Source organism: Populus euphratica, unplaced genomic scaffold (assembly GCF_000495115.2).
Source record: "Populus euphratica unplaced genomic scaffold, PopEup_1.0 scaffold133.1, whole genome shotgun sequence".
Lineage (NCBI taxonomy): Eukaryota > Viridiplantae > Streptophyta > Magnoliopsida > Malpighiales > Salicaceae > Populus > Populus euphratica.
In genome coordinates, this window is record NW_011499937.1 from 574929 (window position 1) to 597483 (window position 22555).

The window sequence follows — 22555 nt, forward strand, 5'->3', positions numbered from 1 at the left end:
TAGCTTTTACCAGGAGGGATCCTTCCTTTCCTTCATTTTCCTTCCTTCTGCCTTTGTTTTTTTCTCTATCTTGACTTCTTCCCTTTTTATTTGGTTTTCTACGCCTAATATTTATTTTCTCTCTCTCGAGATTAAATTCAAATTCATATTTCAATTTTGTTGATCTGTTTTTTGATAAATTACAGCCATCGATTGCTACTCGTCATGGCCACCACTGCAAACAAGAATATCAATGCTAAATTGGTGAGTTTTTTTTTGTTTCTTTATGGATAATTGGTATCTGGGTCTGATTTAATTTTGATAAATTTTGCTTGCATTTTTTGTTAGTTGGGTATCTTTTTTATGCAATTTCTGATGTGGGTTTTGTTTAGTTATGGAAATTTTGATCTGGGTTTCTTTAATTTTCAGAAAAGTCTGATGTAATTTTTATCTTCTTTTTTTTTTTGTTTTTGTGATTGCAATTGATCTTTGTGTATTTTGTTTACAGAATCTATGCAAATTCTGTTGCGTTATGTTTAAATTTTGAGAACTGATCTAGCTCATCTTAATTGAATATTTTCTGTGTTTTGTCTATTGTGGGTTTCCCGTAAACTTCAAGGATCTTGTGTGAATTTGTTAAATTTTGCTCACCCTGGTACTGTTTTAGGTTAATAACAACTTAAGTAAGCTAAGCCTTGATGTTATCTACTACCTGCGAAAGAGTGTTTTGACTTTCAACTGCTGTTTGTATTCTGGTAATTTATTGTGTCTTTAGTCTGATGAATTGAGTAGGATTATTGAATTAGGTTCTGGTTTTATTATTAATTGCTTATCTAGCATTTTTCATGTGCTAATATTATATGCTTTAGTCCTTGCTTTATGAGTCCGAGATTTGAGACTTGTAATGGGTTCATTTCTCTTTGAATCCCGGGTGTGCTGTTTATCATTTTTGTTTGTATTTTCGCTTATAGAAAATTTGTAGCATGCCTTTCCTTTTTTGTAGCAAAATTTAAGGTGGCCGTGTTTCTCCATGCCTGCAGTTTGACTTTTTCTTGCTGTTTTTTGTTAGCATTTGGCTGATGGTTGATTTGTGCTTCAGGTGCTACTCGGGGATGTTGGTGCAGGAAAGTCCAGTCTTGTACTGCGTTTTGTTAAAGGACAGTTTGTTGAGTTCCAGGTTAGTACTGAAGGACTTTTGAGGCCTATAACATTGGTAGCTGAAATTGTCCTGTTTGCATTTGGAGCTTCAGCTTTGTTTTATGTCATTGTAGGAATCAACCATAGGTGCTGCCTTTTTCTCGCAAACATTGGCTGTCAATGATGCAACTGTAAAATTTGAGATTTGGGACACAGCAGGTCAGGAGAGATACCACAGCTTAGCTCCAATGTACTACAGGGGAGCTGCAGCAGCAATTATTGTGTATGATATATCTAATCAGGTAAGCAAGGTTGCTAACACAACATATACCATTCCCTCTAAGCAACACCAACACTTACGTTTACAAAAAGTTATTAAGGTTAGGTTTATATTGTATACAGAGGTAAGGAAGCATTAGACTTTTAGGCTTTAACAGTCTGTAGTGTCAGCCTTCAGGTCTAATGCTTATTTATCATGTAGAAGGATATGGAAGAAGTGGGAAGTGTGTGGCAATTTGAAATTCAACGTTTTTTGTTTAGAGAAGAATTTTCATATCAAGGCTACCATATCATCATTCACTGTGAGCTAGACTAACAGATGCCATGTGTTTTGGTGCATTTTCCTTGGTGGTTACCTCATGCTGACATATCTTTCTTGCCCCATTCAGTAATCTCCCAGTTACACATAATTCTATCTTCAGTTTTTCCTTAAGATTATATATGGAATTAGCAGATCTCAGTTAAGGCATACAACTCAAATTTGTCTGGGTGTTGTATGCAAATCTATGCTATTCCTATACTGTTTTCATGGCCTGTGCTTTATATCCCTCTTCTCTGAGTGCCAGGGCCTGCCCTGCTTTCCGACTGGCTGGAAAATCTTTATCTTCCATATTTTCCACTTGTTTCTCCCTCCCCTTGCAATGATACCTGTCCCTTTCATTTATTTCTTCTTTCTCTATATCAAAGCTTGTTTTCAGAAAATAAAGAATCATTAAAAGTTGTATTCCAAAGCTCAAAAAACTGAGTCACTGATCTTCATCTAGAAATGATTGCAATATTGCATGAAAGTGCTTTTGCTCGACCAATTTAAAAAGTTTGCAGAGTGGTCTAGTAAGATTTTTTTACTGAAAAGCAACTTTATTTAAATTGTTTTGCTAAATTGGCTGATTTCATTTGGTCACTAGAATTCCAACTCTTGATTCTCTTGTAGGCCTCATTTGAGCGAGCCAAAAAATGGGTTCAAGAACTTCAGGCACAAGGTAGTGATTACATTTTTGCTTGTATAAATGTGAATTTGGCTGTTCTTAAAAGCCTTCTTCACGTGTCATTCTTGAGTCCTGTTCTTGTATACTGTTCAACTACACTTGTTTTTCTTGAACTGTAGCCTATCTTTTTCTAACATTTTCCCTGGTTCCTGAATTTGTTAATCGTTATGATCTGCTTGCTTCCACAAGGCAACCCAAATATGGTTATGGCACTTGCGGGGAACAAAGCTGATTTGCTGGATGCAAGGAAGGTTGCTGCCGAGGCAAGTAGCTCACTTACTAGTTGGCTTTATATATTTATAGTAGGTCCTTTCAATCATGACAAATATAGCAGCTTGTTGTCAAGGATATAGGAAATTGAGAAGAAATCAGAGTAAAGTTTTATGTACTTGGTTTGTACGACGTGACACAAACAAAGTAAACTAGTCCTTAAAGATCCTTTTTGTAGAGATGACACAGGAAAAGTTAGCAACAAAGAGTTCTCTTTTTTATTGAGTTCTTTTAATAATTTATTAGATAAGTTTCACCTTTTACAATAATAATACCTTAGCATTTATTGAATATCTTGGCAAATTCATTTAGAGATCTGCTAGAAAATATTTGTTTTTGAGAAACTATTTTCATGCAGGAAGAAATGTTAGACAATGGCACATATGATAGTCTTTTCTTTATTTATATATTATCTATTTTCTATTAAATTTTCCCCTATAATTAAAGACTTCTGCTGATCTGCAATCCTCAAATTATTGAGGATCAAATAGCGATCTCTATGTTTAGACTCTAGACTGTACTCCGTGATTTTTTTGCTGCTTTCTGTTTATGTTAAAGGAACATCTTGTAGATGCTCTATGACTATTCATTAATGCATTGCAGGAAGCACAAGTTTATGCTCAGGAGAATGGCCTTTTCTTTATGGAAACGTCAGCGAAAACTGCAACCAATGTCAATGACATTTTCTATGAAATAGGTAAGTTATCACTGTGGATAGAAGGTTTAAATATTTATATGTTGACAAAATATAACGTTAAGGACTAAATTGTTTGAAAAGTGAGTTCAATATTTTCCAATGTGTACATGAAATTAATCTTGGGTACAAAGGTAATATTTTGCTCAAAACTCAACAAACATATTATACTGATCAATTAATTGTTCTTATGTTCATGCACATTTACCATCTCTTTTTCAAGAAATTGATGGCGATTATTTTGGTTTTCTTACCATTCCGTGTGCAGCAAAAAGACTATCTCAAGTACAGCCAGCGCCAAACCCTTCTGGAATGGTTATCATGGATAGACCTACAGAAAGGACAGCTAGTGCAGCTTGCTGCTCATAAAAATACCTAGTGGCAGTGATATTGCTGCGTGTCTGCATGTCTTCTTAGCAGTTATTGTGATGCTCACCGGATATCTGTGTTTTGATATTCTAGCTCGTCGACTGTGTATTCCTCATAAAGAATTTGTTAAAAATTGTACATGCACGCTTCCTTTTCAACCACTGAAATGGAATTGTAGTGGCTTCTCGTGTAATGAAATGGTGTGTGGCATTATCTTTCACAATCTATTGAAATTTGAGCGGTCTCTGATATACTCTACTTCACTGATCATGCATTTGTTTTGATATGAAAACGCAGAAATTTTGTTTTCTCGTAAGATATGACTCGTGGTGTCTTTAAGCTGCAAAACATTTCACCACAAAAAAAAAAGAGAGTTCTCCAATTTGTTTTTGCAGACAAGAGGATCTTAGATTCTTAATTAGAATTCAAAGGAGAATTAGGAAGCAAGAAAACGTCAAGGATTTAAGAGGATTTTAGATGTGTTATTTTCATGTTTAAAAACAATCTACTATCCTTGAAAATTCAAAAATATTTAAGAAAAATAAAGTCTTTATTTATTTTAAAAAAGGCATTTTTGGAGAGGCCTTTGGGAAATAGTGGGAACTTGAAGATTCCTCATTTCTTTTTTTCTTTTCTTCTTTCACGTGCTTCATTAATTAATTTGCAAATGCATTCCCATCATACCCATTACTTAAAGGAAAACACAGCTTCATAAAGCTTCTCCACTTCTTTTTGTTCTTCTTCGACCAATTAGCAATGAGAGAATATCCAACTCATGATCATTTCTTAATCAGTTCCAAGGTTCAAAGAGCCTTACAGCATGATATTAATCTAGTTCAAAAGACTTGGCAAAGTACCAATTCGTTAACAAACAAAAGGAAGTGGAAAAGCAAAGTGCTGAATAAAATTAACCAACCAACGGCATGCACCATTGACAATGTAGGAACTACCATCAGGTCTTGTGTAGTGGTTGAGAAGATGCAGCTGAAGCACAGTCCATTGGTTGAAACCCAATTCTCTCTTTCTCTAAGTCATAGACGACCTCCACATTTTGTTGTTGGAAGCTCCCAAACACCCCAGCTGGTCCATCATCACCATCATCCATGCTTTGGAACATGAGGCATTTGACCACAGCATAGTTAGTTGGGGCACTCACAGGATAGAAGTGATTTCCTTGGGGCAAAACTAGACTCACATTGTTCAAGAAATGGAAAGTGATTGAAGGAAGGAGATCACCCGACGTGAGAGTGTTATTGTTTGGACGTGGGACCTTATAGCAAAGATCAAACCCGGTTTGCATCTCCATGCCAGTGTCTCTAGGATAATTTATTGCTGACTGAAGAATAGAGAGAACCTGAGAATAGAGCGGTTCAGGTAGGTGAGTGTAAGTGGTTCCTGAGTCAATCTTCATGCCCCCATTACCCAGTGAATCAAACTCCCTCAAGCTTGAAGGCACTTCAGTTGCACTAACATTGCCAACAGTTATGGCCTCTAGACCAACGTAGTAGTAATTAGGGTACATGGGACTATTCAACATCGGAGTGAATTGCATATCATCTTTAGAAGTAAGGGCAATATCTCCTATAATTAATGGGCTTGAAATATTAGGATTGTTTGCGTATTTGAAGGCCAAGAAGCAATGTGAGAAGCCCTTCTGAAGAAACCCTAGTTGTGAAGCCAGAGAAAGTGTACCCCTACCAAACCCTGCAATCCCAATAGGCTCCCTATATGCAGACCCTACACAACCAAAACAGAATTTTGGAATTTCTTTAGTGACTCCAGGACTACTTCCATTAACCCTGAGTGTATCCCTAGTTAGTATCCCATTGACCACCCCTTCTGCACCGTATGTGTGAGCAAATGAAGGGCATGGCCTAGAACACGTGGCTTTAACAAGTGTGCTCAAAGAGCATCCAGCCACAGTGCATGGATCCAAAGGGTTATCAGAACTATGAATATCAATGCAGAAGGGGCTAGCACAAGAGTCCCTATATGATGAAGAAGAATAGGAAGGAGAGAAAGTAGCCATCAACTTATTGTTTCTATAATCATCACATTCCATGCAATCAAAAGAAAGGTTTCCACAAGGAACCCAAGTAAGGTCAGTGCCGGTATCCATGAGCACTTGAATGACTTGTGGGGGTGTGCCTATATTTAGAGATATCAAATACCCATCTCTAACTTCCCTTGAAGGCTTCTTCGCGCCAAAAACATCTATTGAGACACTCTTTCTTGAAGAAGTGGAAGCTTTTGGATAAGTTGGAAAGGAAGCCCTAGAAGCTAGGGTAAGATCAAGAATGAGTGAATTAGGGTTTCTTGGACTTGCTAGGGACTGGATTGAATAGGACACTAGACTATTGACTAGGAGAAAGAAAAGAAATGTGGTGGTTTTGTTGAGTGCTATGGCCATTATTACCTCCTTGGTTGTATTTTGAGATGGAGGTATAGGTTTCTGAGGGGGGGTATCTATTTATAATCTGGAAAGCAAAATCATGGTTCTTGATGTCTAGCCTAAATTAAACCAACAGATGTACTTCCATGGCCAAGAAGACTAGGGTTTTCAGTGGAGGTGTGTGAGCGTGCCGCATGAGAGAGATGAAGGAACTAAATAAAATAAAATAAATTACATTTTTTAATTAAGAAAAAACTAAAATTAATTGTAAGTTGTATAGTACTTAATTACAATTAATTTTATAGTACTTGATGAATTGGCATGCATTTTCAGTATTTTTTTTCTCTCTCTTTTGGGAGGAAGCTCCTTAATTTGAATGATTAAACTTATCAAATCTAAGTTAATATTAAAATAGTTAAGTTGTTATTAGGCAACTGTTAAATTAATTAATTAATTAATTAATTAATTAAGAGATACATGACAAGTGTGGAAGCAGAGAACTCATGTCAAGAGTAATTTTAATGATTTATAAGTGTAAAAAGTATTTTTAGAATCTTATATAATAATTTAAGTTTTTTTTATTGAGATGATTCTCTAACACTAAATAATTATCTTATTATTTTTTAATTTTTTTTATTTATAATTAATATTAATAAAAATACTCCATAAATACCCTGTCTTAAATTGGAGTTTCATATTTCTTATATTTTATATTGATAAGGAATATTTCCATGGCAAATATTTGGGTGGAATTCCAACTTGTTCCATGACCTTGTGTCTTCTTCATCCAATCAATGGCCATCGATAGTAATTATATTGTCTTTTTATGAATATTAATTTGGTGATTATAATTAATTAAAAACATCTATAAAATTAATGATTGCGCAGCATCAATGTTCTTAGGTTAATTAATTCACTTTGGGATCGAATCCATGCTAGCGAATTGGATTTATTATGAGATAGTGGCCGTCATGATACTTAGCTTTGAGATTAATTACTAATTAATTTGGCTTTGAGATTAATCTCTAATTATAAAGTTAACATTTCTTAACTCGGGTTGTACTGATCTAATATTATTATGTTAATTTAGAACAGTCGATCAAGTGTATTTCATAAGCAAACTTTTTTCTTAGTGAAGAGAAGCCGCCATTATATATTTATAATAAAGTTTTGTGATGTCTAGGGAGATGCTTAATTATTGGTGAGTGAAGGATCTTAACAGGGTGTGCTCAATATTTAATTAATTTTTCATTGGAATATTTGATTACTAAAATGTGAATGTATTATATTGCAAAGTGATTGCTACACCCTTATCTTTTAGCCAATATAAAATAGTAATATGATCATAACCCCTTAAGCAATTATAATCCTCGGCTTGTAGCTTATGGCCAGCATTTGCTAACAAATCTAGAAGAAAATATTGATTAATTTTCTCAGAAATTACTTATTATTTTAAAATTATTAAACCTGGTATGTTTTAACGGGTCATTTAGTGATTTGATTTCTAGTTAATCTGATTAAATTAAATTTTAAATTAAATTAAGTGAAAATTAAGCTAGTATAATTTAGTCAACCTAACAGTCCATGATGACCCGGTCAAAATTTTTTTAACTTCTTTTAAATAACATTGACTGGATGTTAACTTAGATTTAACTCATAATACACGTCATGTGACCTGTCTAATAACTTTCCAATTTATCATGGGGCATTACTCATTTCTTAGCTCTTCTCATGCCTGGCCTTACCCTGAAGTTCTTTCAATGTAGCATTCCATTCAACAATCTCTGACGTTCTTTCAATGTGTTTAATTAACCCAAAAACTAGCTTTAATCAAGTCTTTTTGTTAATTATGCATGCTAATAATATGAAAATTAAATAATTTTTTATTATGATATGTTTTTTTTATATATATATATATATTTATGTTGGGACACATTACTATATAAATTATCTTGGATTTATTTTTCCTTGCAAACTTATCAATTTATTTTTCTAGGAGAATTTATTTAGTGATATAGACCTAAAAATTAATCTTATAAATAAAAAATATTTAATAATATCATGTCTCCATGCATAGTAAAATCAAGACTTGATATAACTAAGTTATTGTGTTAATTTGACTAATTTAAAAATCACAAAGGTCAATTAAACAAAATCGAAGAATACAAGGATTAATTAATCGAAATAAAAATACAAACATAAAAATGAATAAATGACACAAACTTAAAGGTAAATTTAGGAGTTTTGCTTTTAGAAAAAGAAAAAAGAAAAAAGGAAGCAAAGTGCTGTAGTGTGTAGAACTGCTTGAAAGGAACATCATGCGCTAGTTGTAGATTTAAGGATCGATGTGTGCAAGATCCTCGCAAATCATATACAATAATTGATTTCCAAAATCTGATCACCTTTTCTTTTGGTTTTAGCCCTCTATCCTATACAGTAAAGAAAGTAAAAAAGATAAAAAAGGAACATTAGACCGGGTATAGAGACACAGATTTGATCAAACTGGTATTATGTGATCTCTCACTGTCTTTTTGCCAAGGTTTTCTTCAATCCCTTGATGATCTTCCCAAACCACATCAAGTTCATGATAAATAATACTGCTGGAACCAAAAAGACCAGAAGGCAGCCAAAGAGGCTCATCTGGATAACCTGTCAATGAATCAAGTAGCTGTCATCGTGACTCATGACTTGCTATACATATCAAACTCATACTCTGTACCATGATCATGTAATATTTCAGGCGAAACTTGGGAAGTTGGGAAATCATTGACAAAAAAAGACGATAACATAACTAAATTATGGTTGGAACCAAAATGAAAATAAAAGAGAAAATCATTCAAAATTAGGACGTTAGGAAATCATCAGGGAAAAAACATGATAACATAAGCAAACATAGTTAGGAAACGCGGGAAGTTAGAAAATCATTGATGAAAAAACAAGATAGGATAACTAAACATAGTTGGAACCAAAATGAAAAGAAAAGGGAGAATCATACAAAATTTTACGTTATGTCAAGAATTATTTTGAACAAGAAATACACAACGCGTTGCACTGAGCCAAATAATTGTGCATGAAATTGAAAATAAAATAAAGTGGGTGCATACAAACAAGAAGAAGAGGAAGCTTTGTACTAAAATAGTTATTTGAGGAATCATTATTTCGTACTTAAACAATAAAACAAAAGCAGGCAGCAAAATGAGGTAGTTTAAGAACATGCTTACCTTGTTCTGACACAGATAAAACAGAGGAACAGGTTTCTAAATTTTGATATGACACTCGTGCTATTTCCAAATTTTGTTCATTTCCACCTATCTTCCTCTCTTTAGCATTTAAGTGGATCTCTAATGAAAAAACTATCAACATTCTTGCATATTTGAATCATTTACTGAAATCAATCGAATAATTGCAGATAACAAACATTTTTAATTTGCACAAGTCTACTGCATATAAGATACAAATATTTATGAAAGAGGGCATTACCTGATCATAGTGCAAGTAGATGTGGTGAAACATGTAAAGAAACAGCAGAATTCTTGCCATCTGCATTCCAGTGTTTGCTTCAGAAGATATCAATAATAATAAATCAAGGAAAGAGTAGTTCTGTTGTATTATTGAATGTAAGCGAGATCTTGTTCTTGCCACTAAGTGGCCAACAAGAGGCAAGAAACCTGGGCCAGCTTATTCAAATCTTGGAAGTATCATAAGTAACCACATGGTTTAATTTTTGGCAATAAGGTCATCCATGATAAATGATCTAGATTAGTTTGTGCAAACATGTACATATAGACATTTTTATTGTCATGGATATCAATGTGCAACAATTAGCAAAGGAAGCAACAATCACTAGATATTCAAGAACCCACCAGCCAAGCAAGAAAGATTGCTAGACCATTAATAAGATATGCAGCAGACCTCTTCAGACCAGCTGTATCAAGATACCTACACAGAGGCAAAAAAAAAAAGGTTAGCATTACGAAAAAAGATGGAGCTTATCAAGAATTGACCTCATCACAAAACCTACCATCTCATATTAATCTCTGGAGTTGTCACTTCGGAGATCAGGCACATGTATGTATAAAGCTGCATTTCTCCAGACAACATAGAATATGCTACTGCAATTGTAGAAAGAGAATGATGGATAACCTGAAACCAAATGTGACCAGTTGTGAGTTGCAATGGCATTCCTTCAAAGTCAGAACTTTTACTGCAAACACTATATTGCAAGTTCTCATTCGAGAGATAATTTGTGTTCAACTTTGTTCATATAATCTGCAGTGCTGTAAGATGTCATCTGTCCTCTCTTCTTAATCAATTGTGCTGATTCAACACTCTTAACATACAGAAAACAGTATCCTGAATTTGTTTACAGATCAATGAATCAGGGATTCTGGGATGGATGCTAAGAGGCCAAGAAAATCAAAAGTGAAATGAAAGGTCAGACACCTCACTTCCTTGTGAGGAAAACTCCGTCATGCAAGATGAATCTAGAGAAAAAATCCAAATGAAACAAAAATATCTATATCACAAAGTAGTGCAGGGGGAAGTTAATCTAAATGCACACAGAAAGAAGAAAAACATGCACATGAAAACAGTTGTATTGGGACGAATTCTCATTTTTTAAGATAACAGAGAAAGAAAAAGGTTCAATTTGTCTCCATCACGTTAAATGCACTCACATACTCCTTTCCACCCAAAGTAGGATAGTACAAAAAAATCATTCCAAGGTCTGCAAAGAAGTATCCAACAGAAACCTGTCAAAAAAACTATATTAATGTCACGACTAATACAGGGAACAAATAAATAGAGAAGTATAATATCCAGGAAGGCCGGAAAAATATTCAGAGATATGATAAATGCAAAGATAATAGCTAAATAGGCAGAATACCTGAGTCAGCCTGTTGACAATAGTGTGTCAATTTTCCAACGAAAAAGAAAACTCTCTCATGAAATTAAGAAAACTCCCACATGTAATTAGGGACAGATACCTTATCTGGCCAAGAAGGATTACTAATACAACTCTGCATACTACTAGTTCAATCTGAATCAGTGGATTTTACATATGAGAAGTTACACTAAACTTTGTGGGTACCAATACCAACAGCTAACACATGGGATATGAGGTTAACACCTAAGGCAAAAATATTGCACTAATAATTGAGTTGTTCACACTCAGAGAACTGCTTTCCGATCCCACAATATTAGAGATCATCTCAGGAAAAAAAAAAGGAGGAAGAAGAAGAAAGAAAGAAAGATTTGAAATCAAGGGAATCGACCAGAGATTTGATGTCATTAAATATCACCAAAGCAGAGCTAAAAAAGAACTTACCCCAAGTCCAACAATGGAGAATTGTGAACTTCTTAATGTAACAATGCCAGTATGCTGTTGGTCAGAAAAGAGATCTGACCAGAAGACAAAGTACAGTGACATAGCCGTGATGAAAACAGCATGAATTGTAGACATACCTCTGCCAAATTTAGGTAACTGATTGTCAGTACATTTAAAATAGATGACAGGGTGGTAATATTGGAACATGCACTCACCGATTGTTCCACTCAATTCGTTGAATTTTTGTAAGACTATTATAAGTTTTGATGTAAAAAGTGCTGATTAATTGAGTGAGATCATAGGCCTGCAGACATAAATGCAAAAGGTAACAAAACAAAACCCACTTAAGGTCCAAGAAAGCTTAATGTATTGGAATTACTCTATCATCGTAAAGAGGTATTGAATCTAAAATGAAAATACTAGTGCTGGTCAGGCAACAACTCTCAAGTTCAAAACTGATCTAAAGGGCAAGACAATTACCACTTTGCAAGCAAAAATGCCACCAAGGACGGAAGTGTAAGGAATGAAAGGATCTGCTAATAAGTAATTCTTAACTAATGCCTCAGCCTGATTCTGGTAAGACTTGATAGCCATAGCTGTCTCTGTAGACATAGCCATATACAGACAATCCTTTTGATCAGCAGATCTTCTCTTTGCTATCTTCTACTACTTTCTTCCGTTCTAATATTGCCCTATCATTTCTTCCCTGACAGAAATGAACAAGAAGTTGGGGCCAAAATAAAAGGATACCATGATGCAAAAACAAACCAGTTTTAGTCTGTATTTTCCAATCAAAAGAAAGGAAGCAAAATAATCTGACATAGTTTATGCATTTTCCATAAAAGGAAAGGGAGCGAAGCTACAAATGTAATCGAAATTTCATTGCCATTTTCTACACGCAGAGTACCGCATTTTCTAATAGCAAACCAATGAACAAATAAACAAACATGTTTAGCTTCATGTAAAGACATAAGCAAATTGCCATAGAAATTTTAATTCTCAAGAGCTACTATTAGTCCTCGTAACGATTAAAAGAAAAAACCTCCAGTTAAGTAAGAAGAATCACCTATAAACCATCAACACAGGTCCACAAAATCAGAAATTTATTTGAATCCAAGCTTTTCAAGCTTCCTCGTGTTACCGAAATACATCAGCAACCAAATTAAGACAAAACAAAACGAAGTGTAAGACATCCTTGTATATCATACAGCAAATGACATCAAATCACAGCATCCATTGACATAAAAAATCCAACATTTAAGCCCACTTTGCATCATATAAGAAAAATAAAAATGCAACCACCCATGTCACAAAATTGCGAGAAAACTCATACCAATTAATCGACAAATCAAATCATGCATTATATATATAAGAATCAAATCCTACATTACAAAAAAAACAAAGCCAATAAAGAGAAAGCTTACCAGCATTCATATATTATTGAAAAACCACAGACCACCCTTTATAGATCAAGAGCCAATGGCCAAATGGGTATCTAAGGAAACAAAAGAGAGGCCAAGTAGATGACAGGGCAAATGGGCAAATGGGGTGTTTGAGAATATTAAAGAAAGAAAGCTAACGCAAAAGAACTCAACAAAAAGCGAACAACCCACGAAAGAGAAGGGAGCCAAAACTCACGAGTGGATGAGGGTGAGAGAGTTTGAGACCGATAGGTAATCAAATCATCAATCAATGCAAAATGCAAATCCACACTCACAAACGAGAGATGATGGCAAGCCGTGAGGTTCAATCAATGTGAAGGACTCTCAATGGGAATCTCTAACCGAAGAAATGAATAAAAGTTTGTTATAGAATTCATAGAAACTGCAAATCAGTCCATCAATTATAAATAACTTTACATATCGGTATTTAAGGTCTTGAATGGATTAATATCTCATGAGAAACATAAAATTGACTATAAATTATCTATGAGAAACATAAAGTAATTCATTAGTTAAATAATTGAACTAATTTTCCACACTGATATGCTAATAAACCTAGAAAATAGGGAAAAAAGGATTTCAATAACCAATTATCTGTATTTTTTTCTAATAAAAGGCATGAACACAATTTTAAACAAGAAAAATAGAAAGCAAATCTTATAAAATCATGGAAGTGTCTAAAATCTCATTAGTAGCTTTTACAACAATAATTGGGTTTTAATATACACGAGAAATGGTACTAGCATGGGTTCCTTGGGCTGCATATTTGCGAGCACAGGGAAGAGGTTAATGTTGAGTAAGGTTTGATGGTTTCAACTTTCAAACTCTTGTTTTTTTTTTTTTGTAACTTTTAGGGGATTTAATGAAAACAATTTATATAGTATAGGGATTGATTTGTAGATTTTCAGAAAGAAAGCAAGTAGAAATGAAATTAGGGGTAGGGTTGCAATACGTGTGGACTTTTGTAAGGATTGGGTCCCCATGGCTTGCATAGCAATGGACCATCCAAGGAGATCGGGAAGTGTGTGAGAAATGTAAAAACGCCATCGTTTTGGGCGGTTTTATTGGCTTGGATGAGACAAGAACAATGATGGCTGTTGATTGATTTTACTGTAATTAGATTGAGTATTAATGCGGTGTTTTCTCATGTAATAAGTTGAGTAAGGTAGGTGATGAGAGTTATATGATTTGTAGAATAACAATAAACTTTATATCTATAAGACTTAGATGTAAAAATAAATGGATGGTGGGACAAATGTTACCCTCATTCAATAAAATTATAATGGGGATAGTTTAACCACCTTTTTTTTTTTCCCTAATAAAAGCTCTAAGATTTTATTTTTCCAACCATATGAGGGGATAAGGGTATCTTCAAATTAATGTGTGTGTTAACTGAAACTAGATGTCTATCTAGGCGATCTTGATTAGTGTATTGAAATAAAAAGGAATTATATATTTTTTAAATAGTGAAATTTTAATATTTTAAAGAAATACTTAAAAAAATAATATTAAGATGATGATTTATTAAATTGATTAATTAAATATACAATTCCAGCTATAAAACCATGTTAATTTTATAAAAATAAATTAGAATAAATTATAAAGTTGAATTTTGAATTAATTTAATATTAAAAAATAAAATTAAAAAAAATTACTTTAAAAAATTTAAAATTAACCCAGTTTAATTTATTAAATCTGCAACTTAAATATAAAAATGGGGTAATATTATAAAAAAATAGAAAATATAATTTTTAACTATTTTAATATTAAAAAATATAAAAATATAAATCAACTTAAATTAATTTGTTAAATATATAACTTGTGTTATGAGAAGATATTTTTATATAAAATAAACTATAAAAAACTATAAAATTTAATAAGAATAAAATTTAAAAAATTAATAATTAAATATTCATGCATGAGTGTGGATCCCATACCATGAATTTTAACTAGATTAGTTCCTGATGAAACTGCATGAAGTTTCAAAAACGGAAAAGCAGAGCCTGTCAGACAACCGCGTGATCATTCCCAGCTACGTTAATGGCTAGGAAACGATCCTCTACAGCCAAGATGATCACGTGGGCCATCAAGCCATTACTCACGCTATGATCACGCGGTCATGATTCCTGTCTCCTTGGAGATTAAAGATACAGAGGTACGATCCTATATAGAACAGATCCTGTTCAAGTAAGGTCGAGCTGTTACGAGGTCCTCGAACAATTTATTAACTATGTTGGTTCTACACTCTTTTTCGATGTGGTACGGTGTTTTTATCCCAAGGAAAACGCTCTGTTCGTCTTTTTGCTTCGAACCCTTGTAGTATCCAAGGGGAGAGTCATATGAAGGTACGAGGAAGACCCTGAGCGGCTGCGGTGCTTTAGCGGTGGTATTTTGTTAGAATGAAACAAGCTGAGATAAGAGCACTTTCCAGGCACCGAATCACTAGCACTCCTGCAGAAGGAAAAGCTGCAGACTTGAATTAGTCTCTTGATCAGTTGAGATAAGCTTAATGATGATCATCCTTTGTCCCTTCTCGAAGTGTCCAGAAACCCCCCTTATGAAGTAGGAAGACGCTGGATAATTAAGATGGTAAACAGTGTTGGGAAAGAAGTTGGGGTGACGGGAGCGGCACTTCTTGCAATCCTCTACCCCGACCTTCATGACGGAATCCTTCCTTTACTTGAAACCTGCGCCAAAAACAGATGAACACCCAGGAAATTGAAGGAAAAGGTAGATCTCATATCTCTTTGTGTGTGAACTCACGAGCTGTATCACCAACATGGAATCGGTTCCCTAAGGCCCAGTCAACGTAGATTCTGGTATCAATGGCAGGAGGGACAACCCAGTTTTCGTTGCCGCCGATTTGGTATTCAAAGGAATAGACCGACAACTATCGAAGAGAAGTGAAAATGACCCCCAAGAACAACTACTTCTGCCTGGGAGTGCTCATGGTATAACAGGAAGCCAATCGCTACAGAAGCTATCTTGCTGTGTACTGAAACTATAGGGGAAAAAAAGAAAGAAAGAACTTGGGATTTGCCGTTGTAGCTCTAATAACAGGCTTCGTGGGAGTGGTGGCCTGTCAGACAACCGCAGGAAGAACCATGGTTAACTATCCTCCACGGTCACAATCAAGCAAGCTAGGATCACACGGTCATGATTCATCTGTCGTAGAACCGAAAGATAAAACAATATTTATTGCCTTCGTGAGATATCTGTCTTGCTTTGATGTATGTGGGACAATATTTTCCTCTTTGTTCAAGGGCATTTTTGTCCGAGAAAAAAGCTTAGCTAACCGTTTCGCTCGAGTCCTGCTGTATAAAGAAAAGGAGCAATGCTTTAGCAATATCACCATTGGATTCCATTTTTTAAAGAAGATGCTTCACAATTATTGCTCAATGTGGGACAGTGTGTTTCTGTTTGCTTCAAGTCCTCAAAAGACAAATAATCGGTACAGTGTGTTTCTGCCTTTTGTTTTTACACGTATAACTTCGAATTTTTAGATTAAAAAAAAACAAAATTTTTAATATCTAATTTTTTTAGATAATAAAATAATAAGGAAAATAATATTCAAATAATCGGTACAATGAGCAATTCATACATGTTGAATGAAATTAAAAAAAAATTAAAGGATTAGTTTTAATCACTAAAATCAAATGATATCTTAAAAATATATTTACCAAACATAACAAATGTGTTCCGTGTGGGATCGATAATGTATTTTAATCATTGTTATCAAAATTCATACAACTTCGTTTGTTTTGATGTGGGATAATATGTTTCGTTCAAGAATGTTAGGATTTATTTACAATACAATTTCTAAATTAAACCAAAAACAATATTGGCTGCATTGCTTAGAACAACGTAGCTCATTATCCTATGCTATTTTAAAAAAATATATATTTTTTGAGCTCTATTATATTTTTAAAAAATGCTATTTTTTTAAAAAAAATCACTATCCTATGCTATTTTCGTTCAACGATAATTTTTTTTTAAAAAACAAAAGATATTAAGTTATTTATTTAGAATGTCTTTAATGTTTTAATTGATCTTCACATATGTTTTATCAAGTTTACTAGCTATTTCAAATGTGACACTTACGAGTTGGATATTTTTTTTCAAAAAATAAATTAAACAAATAAGTTTTTCCAACATGTTTTTAAATAAAAAATTAAATACAAATAAAAAAAATTTATGTATACAAATAATAAAAAAAACAAGAGCCATTTATATCAATCAATAAAAAAAAATCAACAACAGAGATAAATATAAATCAAGATACTTAATCTAGCAATAAAGATCATTTACTTGATTGCATTGAATGACTCTGTTAATTAATATATATTTTTTATTTAATCAATGCATATATAATATTAATTGAATAAAATTAAAATAAAAAATATCTTATAAAGTTGTACTTATTAGAAATACTATTCAAAAATAAATATTTATTATTTTTAAAACTAAATCTCAATTATATAATACATAAAAATATTATAGATAAATTATAATAATATCTTAAAAAATTAAAAAATATATAAAATAATTAAAAAACAACAACTATTTAAGGCATGATAAATAGAAAAAATAAGAAATCAGAGAGAGAAGTGGTATTAATTTAAATATAAACTATAAATTTATTTATCAAACATATATAAAAAAGTATTTACTTTTTTTAAAAAGACAAAATTATATTAAAAAAAAAGAAAGATGCCAATATTTAGCTAAATTAAAAATGTTCGTGTCAATTTATATTTTTATTTTTTTAAAAAAATAAAATTAGGCGAACAAGCACCCAATATTTTTATGAAAAAAAATCTCAAGTTAACCTATGTTATCTTGTTTTGTCAAAATTTCAGTTCTTAGGGTGCTTAAAAAAATAAATTTTATTTTTTATTTAAAAGTTTATTTAAATTCTTGTTATTAAATAGATTTTTTTTAATATTAAAATAGATCATATTGATGGACAGAGTTCGTGGCTGATTACATTAGAATTTGATGATCTCTTTCATCGATCAAATTAAAGATTAAAAAATTAACAAAAATAGACCTAGGTGCGACAATCTGCACCTATTTTCTTCTCACGTTTTTGCTTCAAGTCCTGATAAAAACAAAGAATGGATCGCATGCAGCACGAGTCAATGGTGCGACAGTATATGGCCCTCCACCTCACCCACCCTCCAACAACATCTCTTCAAAGAAATATATGATTTACTCTGTTTTTTCAAGCAAAGATTTTCAAGCAAAGAAATATATGATTTACTCGCACCAAGGATTATAGCCGGTTCTAGCAAAGTTTATCTACTTACCTATGCATTTTAAATTTAAATCTCAGCATATATGTTTATCATTTCTACAATGTTTTATTTGTTTGCTAGCTTAGTTCGGATATCTCGAATTATCAAATATATATATATATATATATATATATATATATATAAAGAAATATATGATTTACCTGTTTTTTCAAGCAAAGATTTTTATTCATTATACTTTTGGGAGCAACGCCAAAAACGTTTGTGAGGCATCAGTTTCTCTTTAACCTTTTTTTTTTTTGTGGTTAGTTGGACGTGACAGGACACCTAGGTCGAACAGTTGAATTTCGATCGAGAACTAAAGATAATGCGAAAAGGTATCAAGTTAAAATACCTACCACCTTTTGATTTCACTGCTCACTTTAATACTCGGATTCAATTCACCAATATGAGACCCTTATCTTCTCTATTAAAAACTACATATTTCTTCTCTTTAATTGCCAAAATATAAAATATAAAAAATTACAAGAATCTAATTCAAGCTTGCAAGGAAGCGAACAAGGACAGGTCATGCACTGACATCTTAGAGAGGGAAATGAAAAGGAATCCAATGGCCGGGAGTGCCTCCATCACTTCCCATACAATGGATGATGATCTTCACGTAAAGCTGCTATACCTGGAGAACAGAGGTATATTGTTCTGCACATGATAACTTAGGATCAAATCACTAGTCTTTTTGCTGAAGCCAGTGCATGGTTCATCTGCACTTTCAGCTCTATGGGACTGGATTTTGCTTTTGGATTGCATTGAATTGAAAATTTGCTTCTTTTTCTGGCTTAATCTGCATGATTTTGTTCCTGTTTACAATTTACTTGCCTTTTCCCCTAAGAATTTCAAGATTAATATGCCAAAAGCTGAAGTTTTTTGTTAGTTTACTGAAATCTCTTTCTTGCACATAGAGAGAAATCCGGCAATGATATCTTCAAATACTCTGTTGAGATACCTGCATATTAACAGTACTGGTCTTCTTGCTGCTTTATCCGAGCTTTAAATTCCTTGGTTTGGGTGCTGGGTGTGTCCCGCTAGCTATCCTGTCTGCTCTTCTTCAAATAGGAGCTTTTATGCTCTTTCTATTTTAGTCTCCTAATCTACCATGCAATCTTGATGAAAATGGAGATTTTCTCAATGGCATTTGATGCGCACAAAGGTGAGGGCATCCCATTGATTTATGGCTTTAGCGCCTTTTGTTCAATTATGATATTGAATTATTGAGAAGTGAAGCAGATTAATTGTTTTAAATAATTAAGTAATTACTCTCTCTATTTTAGTCTCCTAATCTAACATGCAATCTTGATGTTGATGAAAATAGAGATTTTCTAATCCTTTAAATTTTTTATTTTATTATTTGATATTTTACTTGTAGAGATTTAGTTTTCTTGGTTTTTTCTATTTTTTCTATGCTTTACTTAGAAGTAAATCTGGAACAATTATCAGGTTATATATTGAGTTGGTTGACTTGAGTGAATTCAAGTTAACCAAGTTTTTTTTATGGTATAAAAAATTCAAAATGATACCATTTTGAATTTTTTAAAAAATTAAAAAATATTGTAATGTGGATAGTTGAGTAGGCATGCTTGTCAATCAGGATTTGGAAGGTAATAAACACAATAAAAGTGAGCAGAAAGCCGATACAGCGAAGAATGATTCCGGCACGAGACAATTAAAGAACAAAAAGTACACTACTAAACCCACAAGCCGAAACAATTAGGATTACCTTGTCAAATTCGCAAGTCAAGTCATTGACTCCATAAAATTTATTAACTTAGTTTTTTAAATTATTTTTTATTTGACTAAACTTTTTTAAAAATAGATCATACCGCGATGTTAAGATATTGTTTTGATACCAATCCAATGCTGAGATATTTTTTTATTTTATAATAACCATATAAAAAACAAATTAAAATAAATTATCAACTCTAAAATCCATAAACATATTATATAAGAACTAAAAAGAATCAATAACCAAATAAAAAAAAGGTTAAAATACAAAGAAAAAAAGAAAGGCCGAAATTTTGGGTGAATAGACCTTTTCAAAGCCTTCAGAGCTTGAAGAACTGAGCGCCCAAGTCCTCTCTGTGTACTTCAGAATGCCAGCAATGAAAACTGGGATTGCTACAACACTAATTAAAAAAAAAAGAAGTTCAATTTAAAAAAAAAACTATATATTTCAAACTATTGAGATGAAAGTGTAACATTTGATAATTTATAAAGATAAAAAAAATAAGTTCACCTAATTTTCCAAAATAAGTTAACTACTATTTAAAAAAAATTGATTAATCATACTTTAAATTTAATCATTAATTTTGAATTTAATGATACGAATTAATTGAGATAAATAAAATAATGTTTTTTTTTCACACGTGAAATCATTATCATCAAAGTTTCCCGCTTTGAATTCAATAAAAATGATAGTAAAATCTTTGTAAGAACTCTTTTTCCATGATATTTAAAAAGAAGAAGACAGTTTCTAATTACTTTCAGAAAAGAATTTCTATAATTGTTGCTTATGATCGAAGGACCTGACAAATGCTTCATCCATTGTTGTAAAACAAATACCTGTGTTGTGCTTTGTAAGAATATAATTGATTCTGCAGTGCTCCATTATACAATTTACTTGAGGGAAAGGATAGCGAGGAAGGAAATCGGTATCATACCTCATAGGGACTGGACATTAACATGCCTGCATTATCTCTGAATTAACGCTGGAAGATGTTCTTTGGATAGTGAAAAGCTTGCGTGGCCAGCTTTTGCAAACCATGTTTACATATACAAGTAAGAATTTGGTACTTGGCTTGACGACGAAGGAATGAAGAGACGCTAAACAGTAATAAAGAGACTTTACAGTTGTTGTCTTCACTCCTTTTCTTTTCTGGATAGACAATAGACAAAGCTTTTTGGACTCTTAAAAGAAAGAATTTTATTTTTTTATTTATTAGTTTCTAGATTAAAAATGAGAGAGAAAATTGTCTGATTTCATTGATAAAAAGAAAAAATTATCATTTCTACATATTCTAACCATTAAAATAATAAATCTTGGTATTAAATAGTTCTATTTGGTGAGGAAAATTCATTTTAGGTGTTTTCTCATCTTAAAATTACTTAAAAAATAAATCTGAGCTTGAAAATTTTTTTTGGTTTTGAGTTGATTTCAGATTTTGGGACAGTTTTTTGGGTTTTTTAAGTCACTATTTGGTTTGTCAAGATTCTATGATGTTTTCAAGATTTTTTAGGTATAAAACAAGTTGAAAAAAGAATTTTATATTATTTAAAAACATTTTATTTAACTTAAAAGTAATAGCTAGTGATATTCTAGATTGAAAAAAGAATTTTATATTATTTAAAAACATTTTATTTAACTTGAAAGTAATAGCTAGTTGTATTCTAGATTTACTTTTTAAGATTTATTTATTCAAATTTTATAAATTTTTGAGTTATTTGAAGTTTATATGGTCATTAACTTTAAGGCTCGTGAAAGCTCAAACATCCACGTTATTCTAAAAAGAAAAGAGCACTTTATTAATTCCGAAGGATGTAGCTTAATTAGTTAGATTCTAAATTTGTTCTATAAATATCGCTAGTTTGAGTCCCATAAATTTTAAAGCCACTAGAGGCTTATATGGTTGTTAACTCGAGTCCCACAAATTTTAAAGTCACTAGAGGCTTATATGGTTGTTAACTTTAGAGTTCATGAGATTAGTCGATGTAAGCACAAGTTGACTCGGATATCTATGTTAATAAAAAAACACTTTATTTGAAAATATTATAAAACATACAGAAATATTCATAATAATTTATTTTAAAGAGATAGAATTAATAAAGTGTTGGATAGTGAAAAATAAGGTGAGAGTGTCACTCTTGTACTCCTGTATCTAGATATATCATTGCATCAATTTTTTCAAGAGAATTATCTAGTTTATCTAAAAATGTGTGAACTCTATACTATTGTAAAATAGAATTATATCTTTGTAAATCAACCTCACATTTCATTGGATTTCAGCGGCAAAAATCAATTTCTCTCCGTATACATTTGTTGTAGTATGTTCATCCTCCAAACTTGTTTAAGTCTCATTATGTTCTTCTTAAGATCATAAGCTTGTGAGGTGTTCAGTGCCATCAAAATATATTGTAGCGATGGCATCCCATTTGGCTTTCGTCGTCGTAAATATAATATAGTTACTTTGGAACATTGATTTAATAGTCGTCCCTTCACAACTGTATTTTTTATTTTCCTAAAAAATCCCTATAATCTCTCAAAAAAATCCCAAAAAATCTCTCAACTAGCATCTAAGAACAAATGGATCACTTTTTACATGTTTTTAAATTGATATATTAACCTTATAGAAACTTCTCAATTTTTAAGTAAGTA

General features: G+C 32.4%; 2 protein-coding genes across 6 annotated transcripts; one reads left to right on the forward strand and one right to left on the reverse strand.

Annotated features, from left to right (window-relative positions):
* Positions 1–3965, forward strand: LOC105136637 (ras-related protein RABF2a). 2 transcript variants are annotated; one of them, XM_011042051.1, is made up of 8 exons: positions 1–55; positions 186–243; positions 1079–1156; positions 1251–1418; positions 2327–2375; positions 2571–2644; positions 3255–3348; positions 3614–3965. In XM_011042051.1, exons 2-8 carry the CDS (start codon positions 205–207, stop codon positions 3712–3714), a joined length of 603 nt encoding a protein of 200 aa, XP_011040353.1. In that variant the 5' UTR covers positions 1–55; positions 186–204; the 3' UTR covers positions 3715–3965. The 2 variants fall into 2 exon arrangements, with proteins under 2 accessions (XP_011040353.1, XP_011040352.1); XM_011042050.1 differs by lacking the exon at positions 1–55 and having other exon boundaries at positions 84–243.
* Positions 3966–4655: 690 nt separating this feature from the next.
* Positions 4656–13237, reverse strand: LOC105136638 (transmembrane protein 56). 4 transcript variants are annotated; one of them, XM_011042053.1, is made up of 11 exons: positions 13071–13237; positions 12857–12927; positions 11913–12138; positions 11648–11736; positions 11433–11571; positions 10783–10857; positions 10128–10249; positions 9970–10045; positions 9587–9646; positions 8661–8755; positions 4656–6041 (listed from the first exon to the last, which is right to left on the reverse strand). In XM_011042053.1, the coding sequence occupies exons 3-11, from the start codon at positions 12048–12050 to the stop codon at positions 4667–4669; spliced, it is 2169 nt and encodes a 722-aa protein (XP_011040355.1). In that variant the 5' UTR covers positions 12051–12138; positions 12857–12927; positions 13071–13237; the 3' UTR covers positions 4656–4666. The 4 variants fall into 4 exon arrangements, with proteins under 4 accessions (XP_011040355.1, XP_011040354.1, XP_011040356.1 ...); XM_011042052.1 differs by having other exon boundaries at positions 12857–13237; XM_011042054.1 differs by lacking the exons at positions 12857–12927; positions 13071–13237 and adding an exon at positions 12499–12588.
* Between the last annotated feature and the right edge of the window lie 9318 nt (positions 13238–22555).